General features: G+C 40.0%; 1 protein-coding gene across 1 annotated transcript in view; it reads right to left on the bottom strand.

Moving 5' to 3' along the window:
• ERICH6B (glutamate rich 6B) overlaps positions 1 to 21,349 on the bottom strand; it is a 65,988-nt gene extending 44,639 nt beyond the window's left edge. Inside the window, exons 1-5 of the mRNA XM_054586596.1 lie at positions 21,000 to 21,349; positions 3,586 to 3,737; positions 3,342 to 3,415; positions 1,726 to 1,812; positions 1,315 to 1,387 (exon numbers count right to left, since the gene is read on the bottom strand). Of these exons, the coding sequence (XP_054442571.1) occupies positions 1,315 to 1,387; positions 1,726 to 1,812; positions 3,342 to 3,415; positions 3,586 to 3,737; positions 21,000 to 21,349 (736 nt within the window). The remainder of the gene's footprint in view (positions 1 to 1,314; positions 1,388 to 1,725; positions 1,813 to 3,341; positions 3,416 to 3,585; positions 3,738 to 20,999) is intronic.
• Between the last annotated feature and the right edge of the window lie 726 nt (positions 21,350 to 22,075).

The following is a 22,075-nucleotide window of genomic DNA, read 5'->3' as shown; positions in this document are numbered from 1 at the left end:
TTTCTCTTTTAACTATTCATCCTCTCAGAGAAGTCCTTTTTTTTTCTTCTCCATTCCATTAGCTCCTACAAATATGTACTTATTACTGGCAAATTTTGCCCGATTATTATCAATGCTCTCCAAAAAAATAGGTTGTAAACCACAGGCAGAGGGTGAAGAAAAATCTCCATGAATTTTAGGGAATTGTTTTCTTTTCTGTAAAGACCATTCCCTCACATAACTGCAGAATGTGGGATGTGTCATTGATCCTAGTTTAAAGGCTTCACTACAGTCCACACCTTTGGCCCAGGGCACCCATATCCCAGCATTTACTATGGGTGGCTAGACTTTAACTAAACACAAAATATATGTTGGCATTCAGGAACTTAGTACTGCTAAGACAACTGCAAAACATGCCTCTACAGATCAAATATGCAGAGTACTTTAAACTTAAGTTAGAAATAGACATGACTAGCTCTGTAAAAAAACTTAGAAACCAAAAGGATCATGAATGAACAGGTCAAGTCAAACAGTAATTTCCAAAGGCCCTCTTCCTGGAGATGGGTCCACAGGAGTATGAACAGGCCCTGGTGGCCTTCTTCCCACACCCTAGCCTTCCCTTATCTTCTTCCTCCTTTCCTACATCCCTTCAAGCTTAGTGTCGGCACTTTCAAGTGATTACCCAGTAAATAACTTTCAGGATTCTGCTTATGAATATGTAGAGAAATGCTCAGATTTTTCCCAGCTGTCATGCTTACTGACTTTGAAATGGTTCCATTGGCTGGGGCCCCATCATAGCTCATGTACTGACAAAGATCCGACAAGATCTGATTTGGCCTGTAAAACACTCATCATGTGCTGCCTGTGCCACTGACCTCCTGGCGGGTGTGGGCTGTCCTTTGTTCTCCATTCTTCAACATAGGTTCAGGCTCCTAATTTCATTTAACCACATTGGAGCTATGAAATTTAGTAGGTACATATGGGGGCAGGGAAGAGAGGTGATGGGGAAATCTAATTTACTGCTGCCATGACTACAGATGTGAAACAAATCTATGAGTCTGTGATGGATCAATCTTACTAAGGCTGGATTTAAATTATTAATAGTGGTGAGAAATTCAGAGTTTCATCCCCAGGATTATAAAGTGAGGGTCCTTTGGGCTTAATTGAGTAGAGGATTAAGGTGCCCACTGAAACCTTGCCAGGCTTTCCCTTCAGTGTCTCCCAGTTGTGGCCACAAAAGTTCACACTAGGCTGGCTTTGACTGTTCTTGAGTCAAGGTTGGCTTTGACTGCACACTGAGACAGAGAGTCTGGGGTGGGCCTGAGCTGCACTTACCATTGTCCACATCATTATCTTGATATGGCCCATCACCTTGGGGAATGGGTCTGTAATTTGGGAAGGAAATGGCCTGTGTCCATGAGGGAAATAGGGTCCGTGTTCACACAGAAGAAGAACAGGAAGATTAATGAATAGACAGAAAAAGACTGCAGAAGGTAATTGGGTCAGTACTTTGCTGATGCTTTTTCTCTGAGGGCAGTCTGGGATGGAGGAACTTTGCAGCAGGACTAGTAGAAGAATTTAACTGCTTACCCAAAATGCAACTTCAAATGACACAGGAAGTAGTACATCCCCTTAGCATGAGAACTAATACTTGAGCCCTGATGTTTCACAAACATGGAATGCATTCCTCTCCCAACCCCCAGGGAGCCTTGCTATGGGACAGGCAGCAGGTACAGTTCCCCTTACCCTTGGTCTCATAGAGCATTCTGTCTGTGTGCCCTGGTCCTGCCAGGACAGAGATTCTCTATTATCCTTCATGAAGGATGTAGAAGGCTATGTGACCTGGTAAGGAAACTTGCTAGCAGGTTTAGAGGTGGGAGGAGAGACAGTGGAGGTGGTCACCTGAGAGATGCCAGCAGGTGGGCTTCTGTCAGAGGGGAGCACAGGATTCAGTCAACTTCCAAACAAGGGCCAGGTAGGAACCCAGAGCCGTGGTCTGCTGGGAAACTGGGGTGGTGTTGGCTGCTCTCCAGCTCCTCTGAACTTCTGCCCATCCCAGACAGTGGATGCCACAGGGTAAAAGGGACCAGATCATAGATCACAGAAAACAGGCTTGTGTGCCATTTTGGGTAGCAGAGCACCATGTTACCAAATGCTGCTTCACTTGCAGTGGAAGAATCTGTGGGTGCCTTCAAAGGACAAAGGGCCAGGCTTCTATAACTGACCATCCAATGTTCCAGAAACATTCTGTCTTTTCTGGTTCATTGCCCTGATCATTCCAGTTGCCCTTCCTGCCTCATAACTGCCTCAGACACAGTGGAAAAAAATACCAAAGTGTATGTCACAGTACCTTAACATCAAGCCCTGAAGTCTGTCCCCTCTGGTCTTCATACTACCAACACCACCACCATCATCAAGAAAGGTTTCTTCAGGGCCTGATGTCAGGGTTTGGGTGTGGGTACCCAACCTCCTATCTGGTAGCTCAGGATGAAAAGGGACTACCCCAACACACCGACTCACACCATGTCTTTCCTTAGGAATCTTTGACTTTTAACTGGGGGCAAGAAAATATAATTCAAAGGGATGAGAAGAGTCTTTGGGGTGCTCTGGGCCTGAAGTCATCTCATGTAAACCAGCTCAAGTGTTGTAAGGGAAAATGCCCAACATAAAAATAGGCGGTAACTATGGTTGGTGGAAATACATAGACTTTGATGTCCGATGATCTGAGCTTAAATCTTGGCTCTTGCATGATAGTGGAGTAACTTTGGATACTTTACTAACTTCTGTGCCTTAGTTTTTGCACCTTTTTGAAAATCATGCCTCTCCCATAGGTGAGGAAAAAATGAGGGTAGGGGCAATGTTGGCTGCTGTTATTCTTACAGGGGAACTGAGAAGTTCAGTAGCCCTTCCTAAGAGAGGCTGTCCCCTGCCTGCATCAGGGTTCTTTGACGCAGGAACAGGGAAGGGATCAGGGGCTGCAGTCTGCAAGTGTGGGTGAAGCAGTTGAGGCAGAGAGGAGGGGCTGCTCCTTCTAGCCTGGAGACACCACCAGAAAGCCGTTCTCTTTCAGTGTCTGTGGGTGTTACAGGCAGGTCTTGGGCCTCTTCAAGGGCCCTGTGGGTGAGCCTGGGTTTGTGCTGCCCAGTGGGGTGGGACAGAGCCAGGATGAGCCATTGAAAGAAGCCCCAGGGTCAAGTGGCAAGATGCTTGGGTCCTAGTCATGTGACTGTAGGGATCAAGAACTAGTAGACACAGGTGAGCCTTTTAGGCAAGTGTCAACTCTTGCCCTGCTCCAGGCTTCAAGGAGAGATCAGGAGCCTCCTGTGGACTTTATTCTTTTAGTGGGATAATATCTGTCCTACCCTATCCAACAGGTGTCCATTGGGACCCAAGGAGATAATGCAGATCCCCAGGAAAGGACCATGAGAAGTCAAAGCTGCCAAACAGACACGGGGATTATACTTAAGGTAATGGTGGCTCTGGTCACCTTCATCTTTGTGTACATTTACTTAGCACCCTCCCTGCCATGACTGCCCCAGTCTGGGATGTTGCAGGGCCTTCTGGGGCACATGCCAGGGCTCTGCTGTGGCCTCAGCACCCACCAACCTGGGCCAACTCCAGCTCCTTGCTCCATCTGCAATGGGGAGAGTACAAGGAGGACCCACTGGATCCCACATCCTAAGGAGCTTTCACGGTCCCAGGCCTGCTTTGGCAGCTGCTTCAGAGTGGGGAAGGGGCCTGTCATATGTTTGGGGGACCTTCAGGACATGCATATGGAGAGGGAGAGGAAGCCTTCTTATTTATAAGGGATCCATGAAACTCTTGACTTGAACCCACTCCCCTTTCTTACCCCCTTTCTTAACAAACATGAGTTTAACACTGCTTGCCAAAGGGGTTTGTGAAGGGTTCATTCTCTCAGCAACTTTGTGTCGGGAAAATCCAAGGCCTGCCTGAGCACTCCAAGGTTCAGACTTGAACTCTGGGGACCCAAGCCAAAGAACACATGGATAGACCCAAGTAAGGCCCTAGGACCTCTCTGATTGCCTTGTTTTCCTAAGGGCCTTGGGAACAGAAAACCCAATCAGCTAACTATGAAAAAAGGACAGGACAGGTAGGTGTGTTTGGACAAGGAATCATGATTCTCATTCTATGTGTGCTAAGTTCCCATGTGGTGGCTCGTGGACTCAGAATGGAGAGGGACAATGGTCCTCAGCCCTTACTTAGCATATCTTGTGTGCTCAACACTGTTCTAAGTGGCCCCATGAGTTAATATTTGTTTAATTCTCACCACAGCCCCATGAGGATGAAGCTCACTAGTGCCATATTGCAGGTAAGAAAGCTGAGGCACAAGGATATTAAGTGTTCGCCCTATGGCACACACATGGTGGGTGGAGGAGCTGAGGCTGACACCCAGGCAGTCTGGCTCTTCTCAAGCACAACCTTCCCAGTCAGTGGTCACTTCACTCAGGCCCCTTCACTGGTGCATTGCATAATACTCTGTGAGTGTCAGTGACTGAGGTGATGGGGGCCTTTGAAAAGCCAGTCTCTTACACATCACCTTAATGGGGTGTGATCTTTTCAGATCCATGTTTCTGTGCCCCTGGAAGTGTGAATCATGGAATGAGGTGGCAGGCAGAGAGCAGGAGTCGGGGGCTGGTCTTGCCAGGTCTAAGAACACCCCTGCATGGAGCCCTGAGCGCTCAAGTCGTGATCTGTTGCTTTCCAACGCAGCAGAGCTGGGGCTTTATCCATGCTTTCACCATGACCAAGTGGCCTTGTGCTTTCATCATATATAGTATCAACCTGCTTTCCAAGTGGAGAGAAATGACCATCCTTTGAGAAGGGATTGTAGGGGCTGAGACTCAAGGACAAGGACTGTGGATCAGTATCCCACCCCACATTTAAGAAATTTTTATAATTTATTCCACAGGTATGTTATTGACCATCTAGTGTATGCCATGCCCTAAGACAGTTTAATGAATACTCACTGAATGATCATTTAGACCTTCAAAATATTCCTGTGCAAAGATCGCAACTTACTTTGGGCATTCATTAATCTCCTTAGCACTAGCACATGAGCCCTTTGCTGTTTCCCCAGTTCAGATGCAGTACCCCCTGCCCTTTCATCTCTGTAGTTCTGGGTGCCATGGCTCTGAGCTTGGGACCTGTCCCTCATCTTGTGAGTGACTGAGTGGCAGAGGGGAGCAGTAGTGATAGGTCCTTTGTATGTGACTTCCAGAAGATTTCACCCTGACTGATCTCCTCCTTCCTCAGGGGACATGCTCCCTGCACCTCCTTCCCCTCCCCCTACTCCCTGTCTTTGGAAATCTAAAGGCTCCTGAAGCATCATCTGTAAGTGTAAATTTCCACCTGATTTATCTAAAAAATAAAATTATGACCTTGTATTAAGATTAAGCAGTGTTTGTGGTGAATAAGTCACCGTGAGTTCTACTGGGGAAAAGAAGAGAAAGACAATATTGGGAAAAAATGAAACCATCTTTCTTCCAAGGTAAAAAAGTGTTGCTAAGTATGTGATGCTGGGATTGGGGTGGAGAGGCTCTGACTTATTTATTTTTTATTTTTACTGTTGCTTAGTGTTGTCTCTCTAAATGGTTTCCTTTAGAAATTATGAGGTTGTAATTTTATAAAATCAAAGAGAACTCGAGAAGATAATTTTCATGCAGTCACAATTCTGGAATTCCAAGTTTGCTGTGTTACCCTTTTATTACAGGGGCTCTCTGTGCCACAGGGTGAAAGGTATCTGTACAGGAGAGGCAACTGAGGTTCAGAGAATATAACAACTACAAATTATTTTTAATTTTGAAGAATCTATTTATGTAATTTAATCACCTGTTTTCCTTGAATGATGACATCAAGAATTTCATGTACAATTTCATGTATAATATGCCATCAATTCTAGTAACAGAGAATGATGCAGTAGAAATAATAAAGAAATGAGAATCAGAAAATTTGAACTTGAAACTTAGATGCTCAACACTTACACTTAGTTTACTCATGTGACAGAATATTAGTGAGGATTATTACTTGCCTATTAAAATGATGTCGCTAAGAATCAACAAAAGCAAATATTGAAGTCACAATACTAAGTTACAGAAGTAAAATGCAAACTTGTATATATAGTATGTTTAAAACAAGAAAAGCAAAACAACAAAACAACAAAACAAGAACCACTAGAACCCAATATGAAAACACTAAGAATGGGAAGCACAGATTAAAAATCACTAAAATATGAACCAGCTTTATTTATATTTTGATGTTGATAGGTTGGGTGATGTTTTCCTACTTTTCAAATTTTCCATTAAACATGAACAAAAGTAGATTTTATTTCTCTTTACGTCCTCTTCTGAGATTAAAGTATGCACACAATTTATTAAAAAGCAGAAAAATGATGGAAATAGAAACAAAAGGAGAAAAGAAAGTCATCAGAAGAAAAAGAGTTTTTCCTGGCTTTTCTAATTATTTTCCATAACCTTGGGGTAGTCACATACCCTCTCTCTAACTCCAGGTTTCTTGTTTGTGAAGTGGGAGCTAAATAATGGCTGGGAGAATTAAAGGAGACAAAAATTATGAAATATACTATATATACCGTATGCTGTTGGGCTATGCTCCCAAACTTCTTCAGGGCAAGAAACACACAGAAAATGATGCTTTTTGTATGGGAGCAAGATGAAGGCTGGGAGTGACTAGTCCTGGGGTTCAGCATCTCCCTCCACAAGTTGCTGATTCAAGCCACACTGGTTGAGAAGCTCTGCCACAGTCTGTGAACTTTCTCGCTTGACAAGTTGGCTGGCTTTCCCATCCCTTTTCAGTATATCTTGTATCTTTCTTCTTAAATACACAATGTCTAGGTTGTAAATGCTCACCAGAAAACCAGCTCTCAGTTGGAAATGGTAACTAAATTATAGCATTTAGGGGAAACAGCATTTGGAGCTGCTGAAGAGGAGCTATCAAGGGTAAGTAAAATCAAATCCAGCAGAAACAGAATTCATTTTTAGAAGCTTTTGGGTTCTAAAAAACAAGAAGGACCTCATTACAGTGTGTGTTCATGTTCTATGACAACATGATAGTAACTTAGATCATGCTTCTCCCTTCTAGGCCCTTATTGCACCTTGTGAGAATAGAAGAGTATTTTTACATCTTACAATTAATTGTATAGTGTGGGAAAGCTTGCACAGCACTTTCAGATGTGTTCTTTAATTTAATTAGCTGTGAAGAAATGTATTTTTACACATGGAGAAACAGAAACTTAGAGAATATAAATGTCATACAGGCCAAGGTCAAAGGCCCTACCACGTGCTGGATCTTCTGACTCTGACCTCACATCATTTATACACGTTTTTACAAAAAATATTTTCTACATTCTGGGGAGGTCAGTCATATATGGTTATTAGTTATTCAGCAGCAATCGATGCTGAATTTATATTCAAGTTACTCATTTAATTTTATCGGGTTTCCTCAGAAACCATCGGGAAAAGAAAAGAGGGGGTAGAAGTAGTTAGTTGTCCCTCCCCTAATTTTCCAGTGCAGTAGGAGCCCCTGAAATATACCTGACTCAGGATAGTTGGGTTGGGGGCACAAATTCCTTGCACACTCTATCAGGGGTGTCCAACCAGCAGGCCATGGCCCGTATGCAGCCCAGGATGGCTATGAATGTGGCCTAACACAAAACCATAAATTTACTTAAAACCTTTTTTTCTTACTAATTTTTGTTAGTGTTTATGTATTTAATGTGTGGCTCAAGACAACTCTTCTTCCAGTGTGGCCCCAGAGATACCAAAAGTTTGGAAACACCTGTGGGCTCAATACATCTTCTCTTGTCTTTGTTATGTCCATTACACAAAATGGGCAAATGTGGCCAAGGAAGGAGTGTAAACTACCCTTCACAAGTCAATGGTAAGGGAATGTAAAATACATAATAGTAATAGTAATAATAATAATAATAATAAATGGCTTACACTTAAAGAGGCTTCAAAGGTTATGTTCCTGGCATAGCTCACAATACCTCAAGTTATTAAACTCCTTTAATTCTCACAAACATCTTATAAGGTAGGCCAATTGTTATTCATAATTATAGTTAAGAATACCAAAGCAGAGAGGTTAAGTAACTTGCCAACCTTGTGTATCTAATAAGTGGAAGAGACATGGCATTAAAACCTAGGCAGTCAAGCTCCTGAGAGGAAGAAAAGAGCTCTTTGTGAAAGACTTTTATATCTGTCACCAACTAGATAAATGGCACTTATTCTCTTCCTCCCACACATGATCCTGTGGCAGACATCACTAACCTCCTCCAAAGACCAATCTGGAATTACAACTAAGTTGTAGAGAAATAATCCCGAATAACCAGCTGAACACTACTAGCTGGAGAAAAGCCTTCTAACCACGGACAGATAGAAGAAACCACTTCACCACAACATCACTGGTGGGAAGTGTGGAGGAGGTGCAAGAGGGCTGGCTGGGCTCTCACGGGTGGCAGCTGATGTTCTGGAGGGATATTTCAGCAACTGGGGCATCCTCCCTAAGAAGTGTGGGGTCTAAGTTCCAAGCTGCGCTCCTCGGCCTATAACAGCAGAGCCAGAAAGGAACTCAGATAACATCCAGTTGTGAAAAGCCATGGGGTTTCTGTCTGCCAGGGAGAGATGGATGGAGATGCAGAGAACCTCTTAAAGGTTCAACACACAAAGTTCCATTTGCAGCCACTTACCATGGGTTTAGGCAGAGAGAGGGCAGAGTGGACTAGGGATGCATGAAGAGAGTCTGGGGCTGATGGTTCTGGGAAGAGAACTGAGGGAACAGCCACCAGGATGCCTATGCTGAGTCATTCCCCATACTGCAGAAATCATTTTTCTTGGGCAGAGCATTCCCCTCCTAGTGGCATTAGCCTGAGGGGAAACAGTAGTCTTGTCCACAGGAATTATTCTGCCCATACGGTGGAGCTTAAGCTGGATTGCTGAGGACTGCATGAGGCTCTATCACTGATTAACAATGAAGGTGGGTCTCTGGGAGTTCTGAAACTTTAGCTGGCCCTCCCCTGAGCCCAGTGCTGGTAAAAGCTGGCCTTGGTGGGTAGCCTGGTTCATTCTTTATGCAAACATGCCCAGCAGAGGGAGCCACAAGCAGTGGATTGCTGATAGCCCCAAACATGTTGCTCGGAGGCAGTCACAGCAGCATCTGACAAAAGTCTGTACCAGAATTTTTGCAAATCTACCTAACACATAGAAAGAAACACAAAGAGGCAACCAAAGAGGGAAGGCCAAAAACAGGCCCCAAATGAAAAAAAAAAAAACTAGAGAATTCCTCAAAAGAAGAACTAGATGAAATTGAGGCAAGCAATTTATCATATAGAGAGTTTAGAGTAATAATTATTAGGATACTCAACAGCATGAAAAAAGACATAGAAACCATAATAAAGGACAAGTCAGAAATAAAGAATGCAATATTTGAAGTAAATAATACACTGGAAGGAATAAACTATAGGTTAGATGAAGCAGAGGATCAAATTAGTGATTTGAAAGACAAGGTAGAAAATAACACCCAAGCAGAACAATAAAAAGAGAAAAGAATTAAAAAAAAAGAGGATAGCTTAGGAAACATTCTGGACAACATGAAGCATAACAACATCTGCATAATAGGAATACCAGAAAGAGAAGAGAATAAGCAAGGGATCAAGAACCTATTTGAAGAAATAATGATTGAATCTTCCCTAATATGGTGAAGGAAAAAGTCACACAAGTCCAGGAAGCTCAATGAGTCCCAAAAAACTTGGACCCAAAGAGGCCAACACCAAGACACATCATATTAAAATATCAAGGCTAAAAGACAAGGAGAGAATCCTAAAAGCCACAAGAGAAAATCAGGTAGTTATATACAAGAAAGCACTAATTAGACTGACATCTGATTTCTCAACAGAAACATTTCAAGCTACAAGAGAATGGTGTGAAATATTCAAGGTGATGAAAAGCAAGGACTACAACCAAGGCTTCTTTACCCAGTGAGGTTATCATTTAAATTGAAGGAGAAGTAAGGAGCTTCCCAGACAGGAAAAAGCTAAAGGAGTTTGTCATAACCAAACCAGTATTGCAAAATGTTAAAGAGTTAAAGGGTTTGCTTTAAGAAGAAGAAAAAAAGAAAGGAAAAAAAAAACAGAGGAAAAAAGTCTAACAATAAAATGGCGCAATATATATATCTATCAATAACCATCTTAAATGTAAATGGCTTAAATACTCCAACCAAAAGACATAGGGTAACTGAATGGATAAGAAAACAAGACCCATATATATGCTGCCTCCAAGAGACTCATCTGAGATCGAAAGATACACTCAGACTAAAAGAAAAGGTATGAAAAAAGATATTTAATACAAATGGAAAAGGAAAAAAAGCTGAGGTAGCAATACTTATATCCAACAAAATAGACTTTAGAACAAAGGATATAGTAACAGACAAAGATGGACACTACATAATGACAATGGAAAAAATCCAACAAGAGGATATAACCCTAGTAAGCATTTATGTACCCAATATAGGAGCGCCTAAATATGTAAAGCAAATCTTGATGGACATAAGAGAGAGACAGACAGAAATACAGTCATAGTGGAGGATTTTGACACTGCATTGACTCCAATGGTAGATATTCCAGAGAGAAAATCTGCAAGGAAACAGGCGCCTTAACACACTAGATTTAATGGATTTAAGTGATATCTTCATTGCATTTCATTGCAAAGCAGCACAGTATATATACTTTTTAAGTGAACATAGAACATTTTCTAGGATAGCCCATATGTTGTGAAACAAAACAAGTCTCAATAAATTTAAGAAGACTGAAATTATGTCAAGCATCTTGTTTGACCACAATGCTATGAAACTAGAAATTAATCAACAGAAGAATGCTGAAAAGCACATAAATAACATGTTATTAAAAAATGATTGGGTCAACAACAAGATCAAGGAAGAAATCATGAGATAGATTGAAACAAATGAAAATGAGGACGCGACAATCCAAAATCTGTGGGACACTGGGAAAGCAATCCTAAGAGAGAAATTCATAGCATCACAGGCATATCTCAAAAAACAAGAAAAAGTTCAGATTCACAATCTAACTTCACACTTAAAAGAACTTGAAAAAGAACAACAAACAAAGCCCAAAGTGAGTGGAAGGAAGGAAATAATAAAGACCAAAGCAGAAATAAGTGAAATAGTCTAAAAAAATTGATACAAAAGATCGATGAATCCAAGACCTTGTTCTTTGAAAAGATTAACAAGATTGACAAACCATTAACCAGACTCATCAAGAAAAAAAGAGATAGGACCCATATAAATAAAATCAGATATGAAACAGGAAAAATAATAAGTGACACCAAAGAGATACAAAAGATTGGAAGAAAATATGTACAACCATATGCCAACAAACTGGATAACTTGGACAAAATGGATAAATTCCTACAAACATACAGTCTTCCCAAACTCATGCAGGAAGGATCAGGGAATCCGAATAAACAGATTACACATAGTGAAACTGAAGCAGTAATTAAAAAACTCCCAACAGACAAAAGCCCTGGACCAGATGGCTTTCTGGGTGAATTTTACCAAACATTCTGAGAAGAACTGACACCTCTCTCTCTCAAACAATTTCATAAAATTCAAGAGGAGGGAAGGCTCCCAAGCTCATTTTACAAGGCCAGCATCATCCAATTTCTAAAACCAGATAAACACACTACAAAGAAAGAAAATTATAGGCCAATACCCTTGATGAACATAGATGCTAAAATCCTCAACAAAACATTAGGAAACTGAATACAGTAATGCACCAAAAAGATCATACACCATGATTATGTGGGATTTATTCTAGGAATGCAAGGCTGGTGAACAGCATTCACAAATAAATAAGTGTTATTCACCACATAAACAAAATGAAGGATAAAAAAATCACATGATCATATCAAATAGATGCAGAAAAAGCATTTGATAAAATCCAGCACTGATTTATGATTAAAAACTCTTAGCAAAGTGGGAATAGAGGGAACGTACCTAAACATAATAAAGTCCATATATGACAAACCCACTGCCAACATCACACTCAACAGGCACAAACTACAAGTATTCCTCTTAAGATTAGGAACAAGACAGGGATGTCTGCTTTCACCACTCTTATTCAATAGCAATTGGACAAGAAGAAGAAATGAAAGGCATCTAAACTGGAAAGGAAGAAGTAAACTGTCTTTATTTGTAGAAGACATCATACATAGAGAACCCCAAAGAGTCCACCAAGAAACTACTAGAACTGATAAATGAATTCAGCAAAGTAGCAGAATACAAAATTAATGTTCAGAAATCAGTTGCATTTTTATTTGCTAATAATGAACTAACAGGGAAATTAAGAAAATAATCCCATTCACAATTGCTTCAAAAAGGATAAAATACCTAGGAAAAAACCTAACAAAGGATGTAGAAACCTGTATATGGAAATTCTAAAACACTGAAGAAAGAAATCAAAGAAAATATAAATATATGAAAGCACATACCATGTTCACTGGTATATGGAAAGCACATACCATAGGAAGAATTAATATCATTAAAATTCTATATTACTCAAAGCAATGTATAAATACAGTGCAATTCCTATAAAAATTCCAATGACATATTTCACAGAACTAGAATAAATATTTCAAAAATTTATATGGAACTACAGAAGGCCCTGCATAGCAACAGTGATCCTGAGAAAGAACAACAAAGTTGGAAGAATCACACTACCTAATATGAAACTATAATATAAGGATGTAGTAATCAAAACATCATGGTACAGACATAAAAAACAGACACTTAGATCAATTGAACAGAACAGATAGCCCAGAAATAAACCCACACCTTTATAGTCAATTAATATTTGACAGAGAAAGCAATCACATAAAATGGGCTAATGATAATTTATTTAATAAATGGTATTGGGAAAACTGGTCAGATATGGGCAGAATAAATGAAGCTAGACCACCTTCTTATATGACATACATGAATAAATTCAAAATGGATCAAAGACTTAAATGTTAGGCTTGAGGGTTTCGGGCCTAACATGCTTCCTTTCCTCACACAATAGAAATAAGGATAACAACCAACTGAAAAACAAAAAATGACAAGAACTGCCAGAAAATGGAGCAGTATGAAAGTCCAACAACCAAGGAGTTAAAGAAGAAACATTCATCCAGGTGGGTAGGAAGGGCATCCTGGGCCAAGAGGATGCATGGCAAACTGGCAGCTGGCATGCTGGGTGGGGAGGTGGCAGCTGGGGGATCAGGAAATCCCATAAATGTGTGTGGATAAACTGGGAGGAACACCTGGGGAGAGAGAGAGACTATGCAACCCAGGGTTCCAGTGCAGGAAAAGAAAACTTCAAATCCTCTGGCTGTAAAAACGTGTGGAGGTTGAGGGAGAAACTCCCAGTCTCATAGGAGAGTCCTGTGGAGGGGCCCACAGGGTCATAGAATATAGACAAGCCCACCCACCTGGGAATCAGCACTAGAGAGGCACAGTTCACTTGTGGGTAGTGAGGGGAGTGCATGGAAGTGGGATGAGAGCCAAGCAAGTGGCATTTTTCCCTCTCTGAACTTTCCCTCACAATGCAGGTGACACAGGTTGCCCCACCCTGGTGGATAGGTAAGGTTCTGCCCCTTATAATGTAATGGGTGTGTTGAGACAAAAAAGTATGGCAAAAATGAAAGAACAGATTAAAACTCCAGGGAAAGAACTAAGCAATGAGGAGATAGCTACCTATCAGATGCAGAACTCAAAACACTGGTAATCAGGATGCTCACAGAAATGATTGAGTATGGCCACAAAATAAAGGAAAAAGTGAAGGCTATACAAAGTGAAACAAAGAAAAAAATATACGGGGAACCAACAGTGAATGGAAGGAAACCGGACTCAGATATATGACTGGGAGCAAAAGGAAGAAATAAACATTCAACTGGAACAAAATAAAGAAACAAGAATTCAAAAAAAATGAGAGGCTTAGGAACCTCTGAGACAACATCAAACATTTTAACATCTAAATCATAGGAGTGCCAGTAGAAGAGGAAGACCAAGAAATTGAAAACTTATTTGAAAAAATAATGAAGGAAAACTTCCCCAATGTAGCAAAGGCAATAGACTTCCAGGAAGTCTAAGAAGCCCAGAGAGTCCCAAAGAAATTGGACCCAAAGAGGAACACACCAAGACACATAATTACATTACCCAAGATTAATGATGAGAGAATCATAAAAGCAGCAAGAGAAAAGGAGGCAGTTACCTAAAGAGGAGTTACCATAAGACTATCAGCTGATTTCTCAAAAGAAACCCTATAGACAAGAAGGGACTGGAAAGAAATAGTCAAAGTGATGAAAAGACAGGACTACATCTAAAATAACTCTGTTTAGCAAAGCTATCATTTAGAATGGAAGGACAGATCAAGTGCTTCCCAGATAAGGTCAAGTTAAAGGAATTCATCATCACCAAGATCTTACTGTAGGAAATGTTAAAGGGACTTATCTAAGAAAAAGAAGAAATTCAAAAACTATGAACAGTAAAAGGAAACAAACTCACAACTATCAAAAACTGAACCTAAAACAAAAACAAAAACAAACTAAGCAAACAACCAGAATGGGAACAGAATCACAGAAATGGACATTACATGGGGGGTTATCAGTGGGGAGGGGGAGGGGGAGAGTAGGGGAAAATGTACAGGGAAAAAGAAGCATAATTGGTAGGTACAAAATAGTAGCAGGAGTTTAAGAATAATATAGGAAATGGAGAAGCCAAAGAACTTATATGTACAACCCATGGACATGAACTAAGAGGGGAGGTGGGTAATGCTGGAGGAAGATGAGGTGCAGGGTGGAGAGGGATAAAGAGGAGCAAAAATGAAACAACTGTAATAGTATAATTGATAAAATATACTTAAAAAAATAAATGTTAGACATGAAACCATAAAATCCCAGAAGAAAATATAGGCAGCAGAGAATCAAGATGGCAGAGGAGTGAATGGAAGTCACACTGACCTCCTCTCCCAGGATCAATCTGGAATTACAACTAAATTGTGGAGAAATGACCTGGAACAAACAACAGAACAATAGTGAGAGGAACCTCATAATCTTGAACAGACAGAAGAATCAGCTTTAGCATAACCTAACTAGTAAGGAGTGTGGTAGAGACTTGAGAAGGTGGGCAGGGTGCCCACGGATGGCAGCAGCTGAAGAATACTGAAAGGGACAGCTGGGTCCCTCTGAGAAGAGCGGGGTCTAAACCATAAGATGGAATCTCCAGCTTACAGCAGCAGAGCCCAAAGAGTACATAGATAACAGCCAACTGCGAAAAGCAACAGGGTTGACTCTGCCAGAGACAGGCGGCTGGAGACACAAAGAGCTGTTTAAAGGGCCAACACGTAAATTTTAATTTGGAGCCACTTACCCTGGGCCTCGGCAAAGGCGGGGGCAGAGTGGGCTAGAGGCACTGAGGAAGGAGGCTTTGGGTAGAGAAATGAGAGAGTAGCCAAAGGGAGCCCAGTGCTGATTCATCCCCTGTGTGGCAGCAGCCATCTTGCTCAGGCAGACCACTCCTCTGAGCAGCAACAGCATGAGGATCCAATAGCCCAGCCCCGAGGAGGGACACAGCCATGCCTTGTGGTGTCTCTAAACTGGCCTGCTGAGTGCAAAGTGACTAGATTGACAGCTGAAAGAGACAGCCACAGATAGTAGATTCCTGAAAGTCTTGAACAGACTGCCTAAGGTCAGACAGGGTCAACATCTGACCTCATCAGAGGCAGACCCAGAAAGAAAAAACAGTGGTCTCCTACCATAGAAATTCACGCCACAAAGTCAGGAAATCAAGGCAGATCAATTTAAGAAGCAGAAGCAAGAAAGAAGAATCTCACAAATAATGGGAACACAAAGAAATACCCACTACTCGAAGGGAAAGGAGAAATCCCTAGAAAGAGAACTAAATAAAATAGAGTCAAGTAAACTATCAGATACTGAGTTCCAAACAACAGTTCTAAGGAAGCTCATTGAGCTCAGTGAGCTCAGTGAGCTCACTGAGAATTACAAAAAACTACAGGGAAACTATGAGGAACTTACTGCAAACAATATCAGCATGAAAAAGGACATAGAAACTGTCAATAAGAGGCAAGAGGAAATGAAGAACACAGTTTCTGAATAGAAGAACACAGTAGAAGGAATCAAAAGCAGGCTCGATGAAGCAGAGGATTGAATCAGTGACCTGTAGGATAAGGTAGAAAAAAGCTTCCAGAAAGAGCAAGAAAATGAAAAAAGACTCAAAAAGAATGAGGAGGCAGTTAGGGAAATGCAATACAACCTGAAACATAATAATATCCATATAATAGGGCTATTAGAAGGAGAAGAGGATGAAGAAGGGATAGAGAACCTGTTTGAAAAAGTAATGATGGAAAACTTCCCTAATTGGAGAAGAGAAAACGTCACACAAGTCCAGGAAGCACAGAGGGTCCCATTCCAGAGGAACCCAACGAGGCCCACTCCAAGACACATCATCATTAAAATGCCAAATATGAGACAGAGAATCCTAAATGAAGCAAGGGAGAAACAAGTAGTAACATATAATGGAGCCCCATATGGCTAGCAGCTGACTTCTCAACAGGAAGACTACAAGCCAGAAGGGAATGGCAAGAAATATTCCAAGTCATGAAAAGCAAAGGTCTGCAACCAAGACTGCTCTACCCAGCAAGGCTCTCAATTAAAATAGAAGACAAATTAAGGTGTTTCCCTGACAAAAGAAGGCTAAAAGAATACATCTCCATGAAACCAGCATTGCAAAATATGCTAAAGGAACTGCTTTAAGAAGATGAAGAAAAAGAGTCTATGAATGCCCAGTTCCTTTCCCAGTCACCAAGACTTGATATTGCCAATATTTTTAATACTTATTAATCTGATTGTGACAACGATATGTCATTTTAATTGTTACTTTATTATTTCTTGAAACTAAACCTGTTTTTGTAGATTTCTTGCCTATTTCTATTACTTTTAAAAAGCTTTAAATGACTTTTTGGTATTCTTTATCCATTTTTTGATTAAATATTTATAGAACTTTTTCCCTAAAAAAAATGAAAAAAACTATTAATCATGTTTTAGATGTGTTTCAAATACTTTCCTATTCTATTACTCGTCCTTTAACTTTTTTATATGTATATTACTATATAGTCTTAAATGTTTAATATAGTCATATTGTCAATATTTTACTTTATAGTTTCTGGCTTTGAATATGTTACTTCAGGGTAAGAAAAATATTATTTTGAATTTTCTCCAAAAACTCCTTAGATTTTACATGTCGATTTTTAACACACCTGAATTTATTTTTGTTTAATGTGTGAAATAGGGCTCTCTATTTGTTTTATTTCAAGTAATAACAGCTCATGCACCTTATTTGCTGAATAATCCTTATTTTCCCCATTGATTTGAAATATCAACTTAATCATATATTACATTGTTAGACAGATATATATGTTTGTTTCTAGAATGCTCATTAAATTTAATTGATGTACTTGATTATTTCTGTGCTGGTGTCATGTTGTTTTAATTGCTGAGACTTTATAATGGATTTAAATTTTTTTATATTTTATAATGGATCTTGACATTTAAAAAATCAGTCTGTAATTTTAAAAAAAAAGAAAGAAAGAAGGAACTCCTACCTTTGTGACATCTTGGATGGAATTGGAGAATATTATGCTAAGTGAAATAAGCTTTTTGGTAAAAGACAAATACCATATGATCTCACCTATATGTCGAATCTATTCAACAAAATAAACTAATGAACAAAATAAACCACAGGCAAAGAAACATGGAGCAGACTGAAAGTGATCAGATGGGATGGGGAAGGAGGACAATGGTGGAAAGAAGAAGGGACTAAACAAAGAATAGGTATGAATGACCCATGGACATGGACAACAGAGTGGGAATTGACTGTGGGAGCTAGGGATGGGGGTGGGATGGGTGGAGGGCGATAAAGGGGGATTAACTGAGACAACTGTAATAGAATAAACATTATTTAAAAATAAAAAAATATACATAGGCATCAAAATCTCAGACATTGCTCATAGCAATATTTTAATGGTTATCTCTCCCTAGGCAAGGGAAAAAATAAACAAATGGGATTACATCAAACTAAAAATTTTTTTCTTAGCAAAAGAAAACATCAGCAAAATGAAAAGAGAACCTACTGAATGAGAGAATATACTGCTGGTACATCTGATGCAGGCATGTGCAACATATGGCCTGTGGGCTCTATTCAGCCCAGGATGTCTATGAATGCAGCTCAACAGAGAATTGTAAATTTACTTAAAACCTTTTTTTGCTCATCTGTTTTCGCTAGTGTTTATGTGTTTAATGTGTGGCCTAAGACAAGTCTTCTTCTTCCAGTGTGGCCCAGAGATGACAACAGGTTGACGCCCCTGTGAAAAGTTAATGTCCACCATTTTTAAAGAACTTACAAAACTCAACACCAAAAACAAAACAAAACAAACAACCCAATTGAAAAATGGGCAAAGGACCTGAATAGACACTTTTCCATGGAAGTCATATGGATGGCCAATAGACATATGAAAAGATGTTCAGCATCACTAGTCATCAGAGAAATGCAAATTAAATCCAAAGGAGATGTCATTTCACACCTGTCAGAATGACTGTCATCAATAAATCAACAAACAACAGTGCTGAAAAAATGGGGACCTTTTTGCACTGTTGGTGGTTATGCAGATTGGTGCAGCTACTGTGGAAAGCACAGTATGGAGATACCTCAAAAAATTAAAAATGGATCTGTCTTTTGACCCCGTGATCCCGCTTCTGGGAATATATCCAAAGGAACCTGAAACATTAATTCGAAAGAACATGAGCACCCCTATGTTATTGCAGTATTATTTCACCAAGTTAGGGATGCAGTCCAAGAGTTCATTAGTATCTGAATGGATAAAACAACTATGGGACATTTACACAATGGAATATTACTTGGCCATAAAAAAGAAAGTTTTACCCTTTGCAATGGTATGGGTGGACCTGGAGGACATTATGCTAAGTGAAATAAGCCAGTCAGAGAAAGAGAAATGCCATCTAATTTCACTCATATGTGGAATCTAATGAACAAACTGAACTTAGAGGCAAAACAGAGACAGACTCATAGATAGAGAGCAGGATGACATCTAAGGTGGGGTTGTCGGAGTGTGGAGGGACCTAGCAAAAAGGAAAAAGGACTCATGGACAACAGTAAGGTGATTGTGGTGGGGGAGGGGAGTATAAGGGGACTACATAGTAATGAAAAAAAATGCAGTAAGAAAATTTCAAAAAAGAAATTTTGATGTATATTCTTTAAAAAAGTTGAGATCTCTTTGTAAACCTCTTGTATAATGTGTTTTTGTAGATAAAGACATTCTTCATGTGCCTTTAAAGCCACTTCAGCATTCCCCTAGTTTTTTTAGTGCCTCTTCAATTTTCCCTAGGAAGGCACTTATTTTCAAAGCTCTTTCTTTATACACAGTTCTATTCTTGACAGCACTGTATTTGTTTTACTATAGTGGGTAATATATTTACAAAGGTCCAGTGCATAAAGGGGGCATGTCAAGAGTGCTTGACTCATACTGTGCAAAAGAAATGGCCTGAATGCTGTTTTTCAGTATCAGAACTACACTTGGTGCTTGATCAGCATGGGTATTAGGATTCTGAGAAGGTACTTAATGGTAAAGGCACAGAGAAAAAAGGGTTTCCTGGCAATACAGAAATTATCTCTTCACTGCCTCAATTAAATGTCCATGAGGGTCATAGGAATCAAGGCTAATATATCTGATTTGATGAAGAGGGACATAAAGGTGAAATGCCTCTGTGGCTGCAGAGAACACCCAGCTTTTAGGATGTAGGTTGTGTGTAATCAGATGGTGATTTAAAATTCAAGCTGCCTGAGATGCTTGTAGTTGGTAGCAGAACTGGATCCAGAAAAACAGTTTAGTTCTATTGCACTTGCAGCTCAACATTGAGATGCTGCCCATAATCTGGACTTTTTAACTCTCTGTAACTAGTTGGATATGGTCCTGCAGTCATGACATCAAGGGATGACTCCTTGTGGGCTTGTGAGTGAATGCACATCAACCACATCTAACAATAGCATGAGGAGACTACTGCCAAATAACAAAACCCAAGCTAAGCAGAAATTGCCAGTTGCAGAAAAAGTATTGGAAAAATGTCAGTGTAGGATGAGAGGAATAACTCCAAAGTTAAATGCTCACCAGTAGGGTAAGATGATGCCTTCCAGGGGCCAAATAGGCACCCTGAGAAGCATACTAGTATCTGTTGACCTAGCAACAGATTGTGGGAATGTATTGTAGGAAATAATTAGAGGTCATTGATACAATTTAGCTATAAGGATGTTTTTCAAAGTGCTGTTAAAAAAGGTAACAAAAATCAGAAGCAATGAATAGTCAATAATAGGGGATCAATTAAAATGTTATGGTTTGCATTATACAATTGTATTATACAATACAATGCAATACAGCCATTAAATGATTTATAGATAATAAATGAAATGATATTTATGTAAGTATGTAATATTTTTATATAATTATAAGTATATAAATAAATGTATCTTAAAAAGAAGGCTATGAACAGTGTATAAAGTCTGGGAAGGATATAAGCAAAGTGAGAAATGATCATTTCTGGATGGTAGTGATTTTTGCTTATATATAATTTTTCAAACATCCACAATGAACATGTATTGTGCAAGGAGGAAAAGATATAAATTATGTTTTTTATGAACAGGTGTTTTATGTCATCATAAAAGAATCAAGTCTCCCTCTCTGCTCTGTTGACGTGGTGCTTTGGGTCATGGCTATTGAAGCTGTGAGTAGAACTTGGTTAATCATGAGTCTTCCTACTTGCCAGCACCATGAATAGGGTTGATAATTTTGATCTTTGGCTAGGTTTTAAGTTTGTTCTTTTTTCCTGGGCACTGTGGTAAACTAAAGCTACCATTTTTTTGGGAGGCCCTCCTCCGTATACTTACCCCGTTCCAGATATTCTTCTTCAGACAAATAATTTTTTTCTTTCAGACTCTTTTCTTGCTGTAGATCCTTTTTCTCCTTCAGATACTCTTGTTCATACAGATACTCTTTTCCTTTTAGACACTTTTCTTCCTCCAGGTACTCATCCTCCTCCAGATACTCTTCCTCTTCAGAAATTGGAGATTCTTCCTTTGAACTCTCCTCCTCTCCCTCAGCGTCCTCTTCCTGTGAAGACAAGGTCTGTGTGGATTGTTGGGAAATGGTAGAAGGGTGAAGAGATGATGAATCTCCTGATGATTGATTACTTTCAGCAGACATGTTGGGGAAGCATTAGCAGATGAAATCCTTCAGCAGCAGGTAAAGTCACTTCATCATCCTGGTAACCAACAAGGGGGTAAAAGTTCATTAGTTAGTAACTGCCTACTGCATATGATTATAATCCATTTTTGTTTATTTCATTTGGTAGTCTTTGAGTATGAAAATCAGTACATGGTGGCCCGTGAAAAGGCTCAAAAGAAGGGGACACGAGTTTTACCCTCAAGGAGCCAGTGGAGAGACCATACCTGAAGGTAATACCTTTAAAATTACTGCGCAATATGAAGTAAATGAGAAGGGCTTAAAAGTGAAGACATGATCAGTGTTTAGTGGTGCAATCATTAGAGAAGCCTTTTATTTACTCATCAAGATATATTTACTGCCACAATAAACCAGGCAGCAACTGTCTTCCAGGAGCTTGAAATCTGGGGAGAAAAACAGCTATGCAAACAGATTTCTATTTATAAAGTGATAAGCACAGTGGAAGAGGTACAGACAGGGTGGTATAAACATGGCAATTGGTCCTTGGCCAGTGAAGACCCCTGTAGGCGGAGGTCTATGAAGCATGTAATCATGGCCACCACACGCACCGCCACCTCTGCTGTAAGCACCACCCACTGTTAGTTTACTTAGCACATTACTAATGTTTGAATCCCCCGCTTCAACACAACTGTGAGGACTTTGGCTCCCCCAGGTAGCCTTCCACGTTCCATACTATGCTCTATTTGT

This window comes from Pteronotus mesoamericanus, unplaced genomic scaffold (genome assembly GCF_021234165.1).
Source record: "Pteronotus mesoamericanus isolate MK-2021 breed Mesoamerican mustached bat unplaced genomic scaffold, CSHL_Meso_final contig_94, whole genome shotgun sequence".
Taxonomy (NCBI): Eukaryota; Metazoa; Chordata; class Mammalia; order Chiroptera; family Mormoopidae; genus Pteronotus; species Pteronotus mesoamericanus.
The sequence above is the reverse complement of the archived record's forward strand: the minus strand, read 5'-3'. Positions and strand labels throughout refer to the sequence as shown.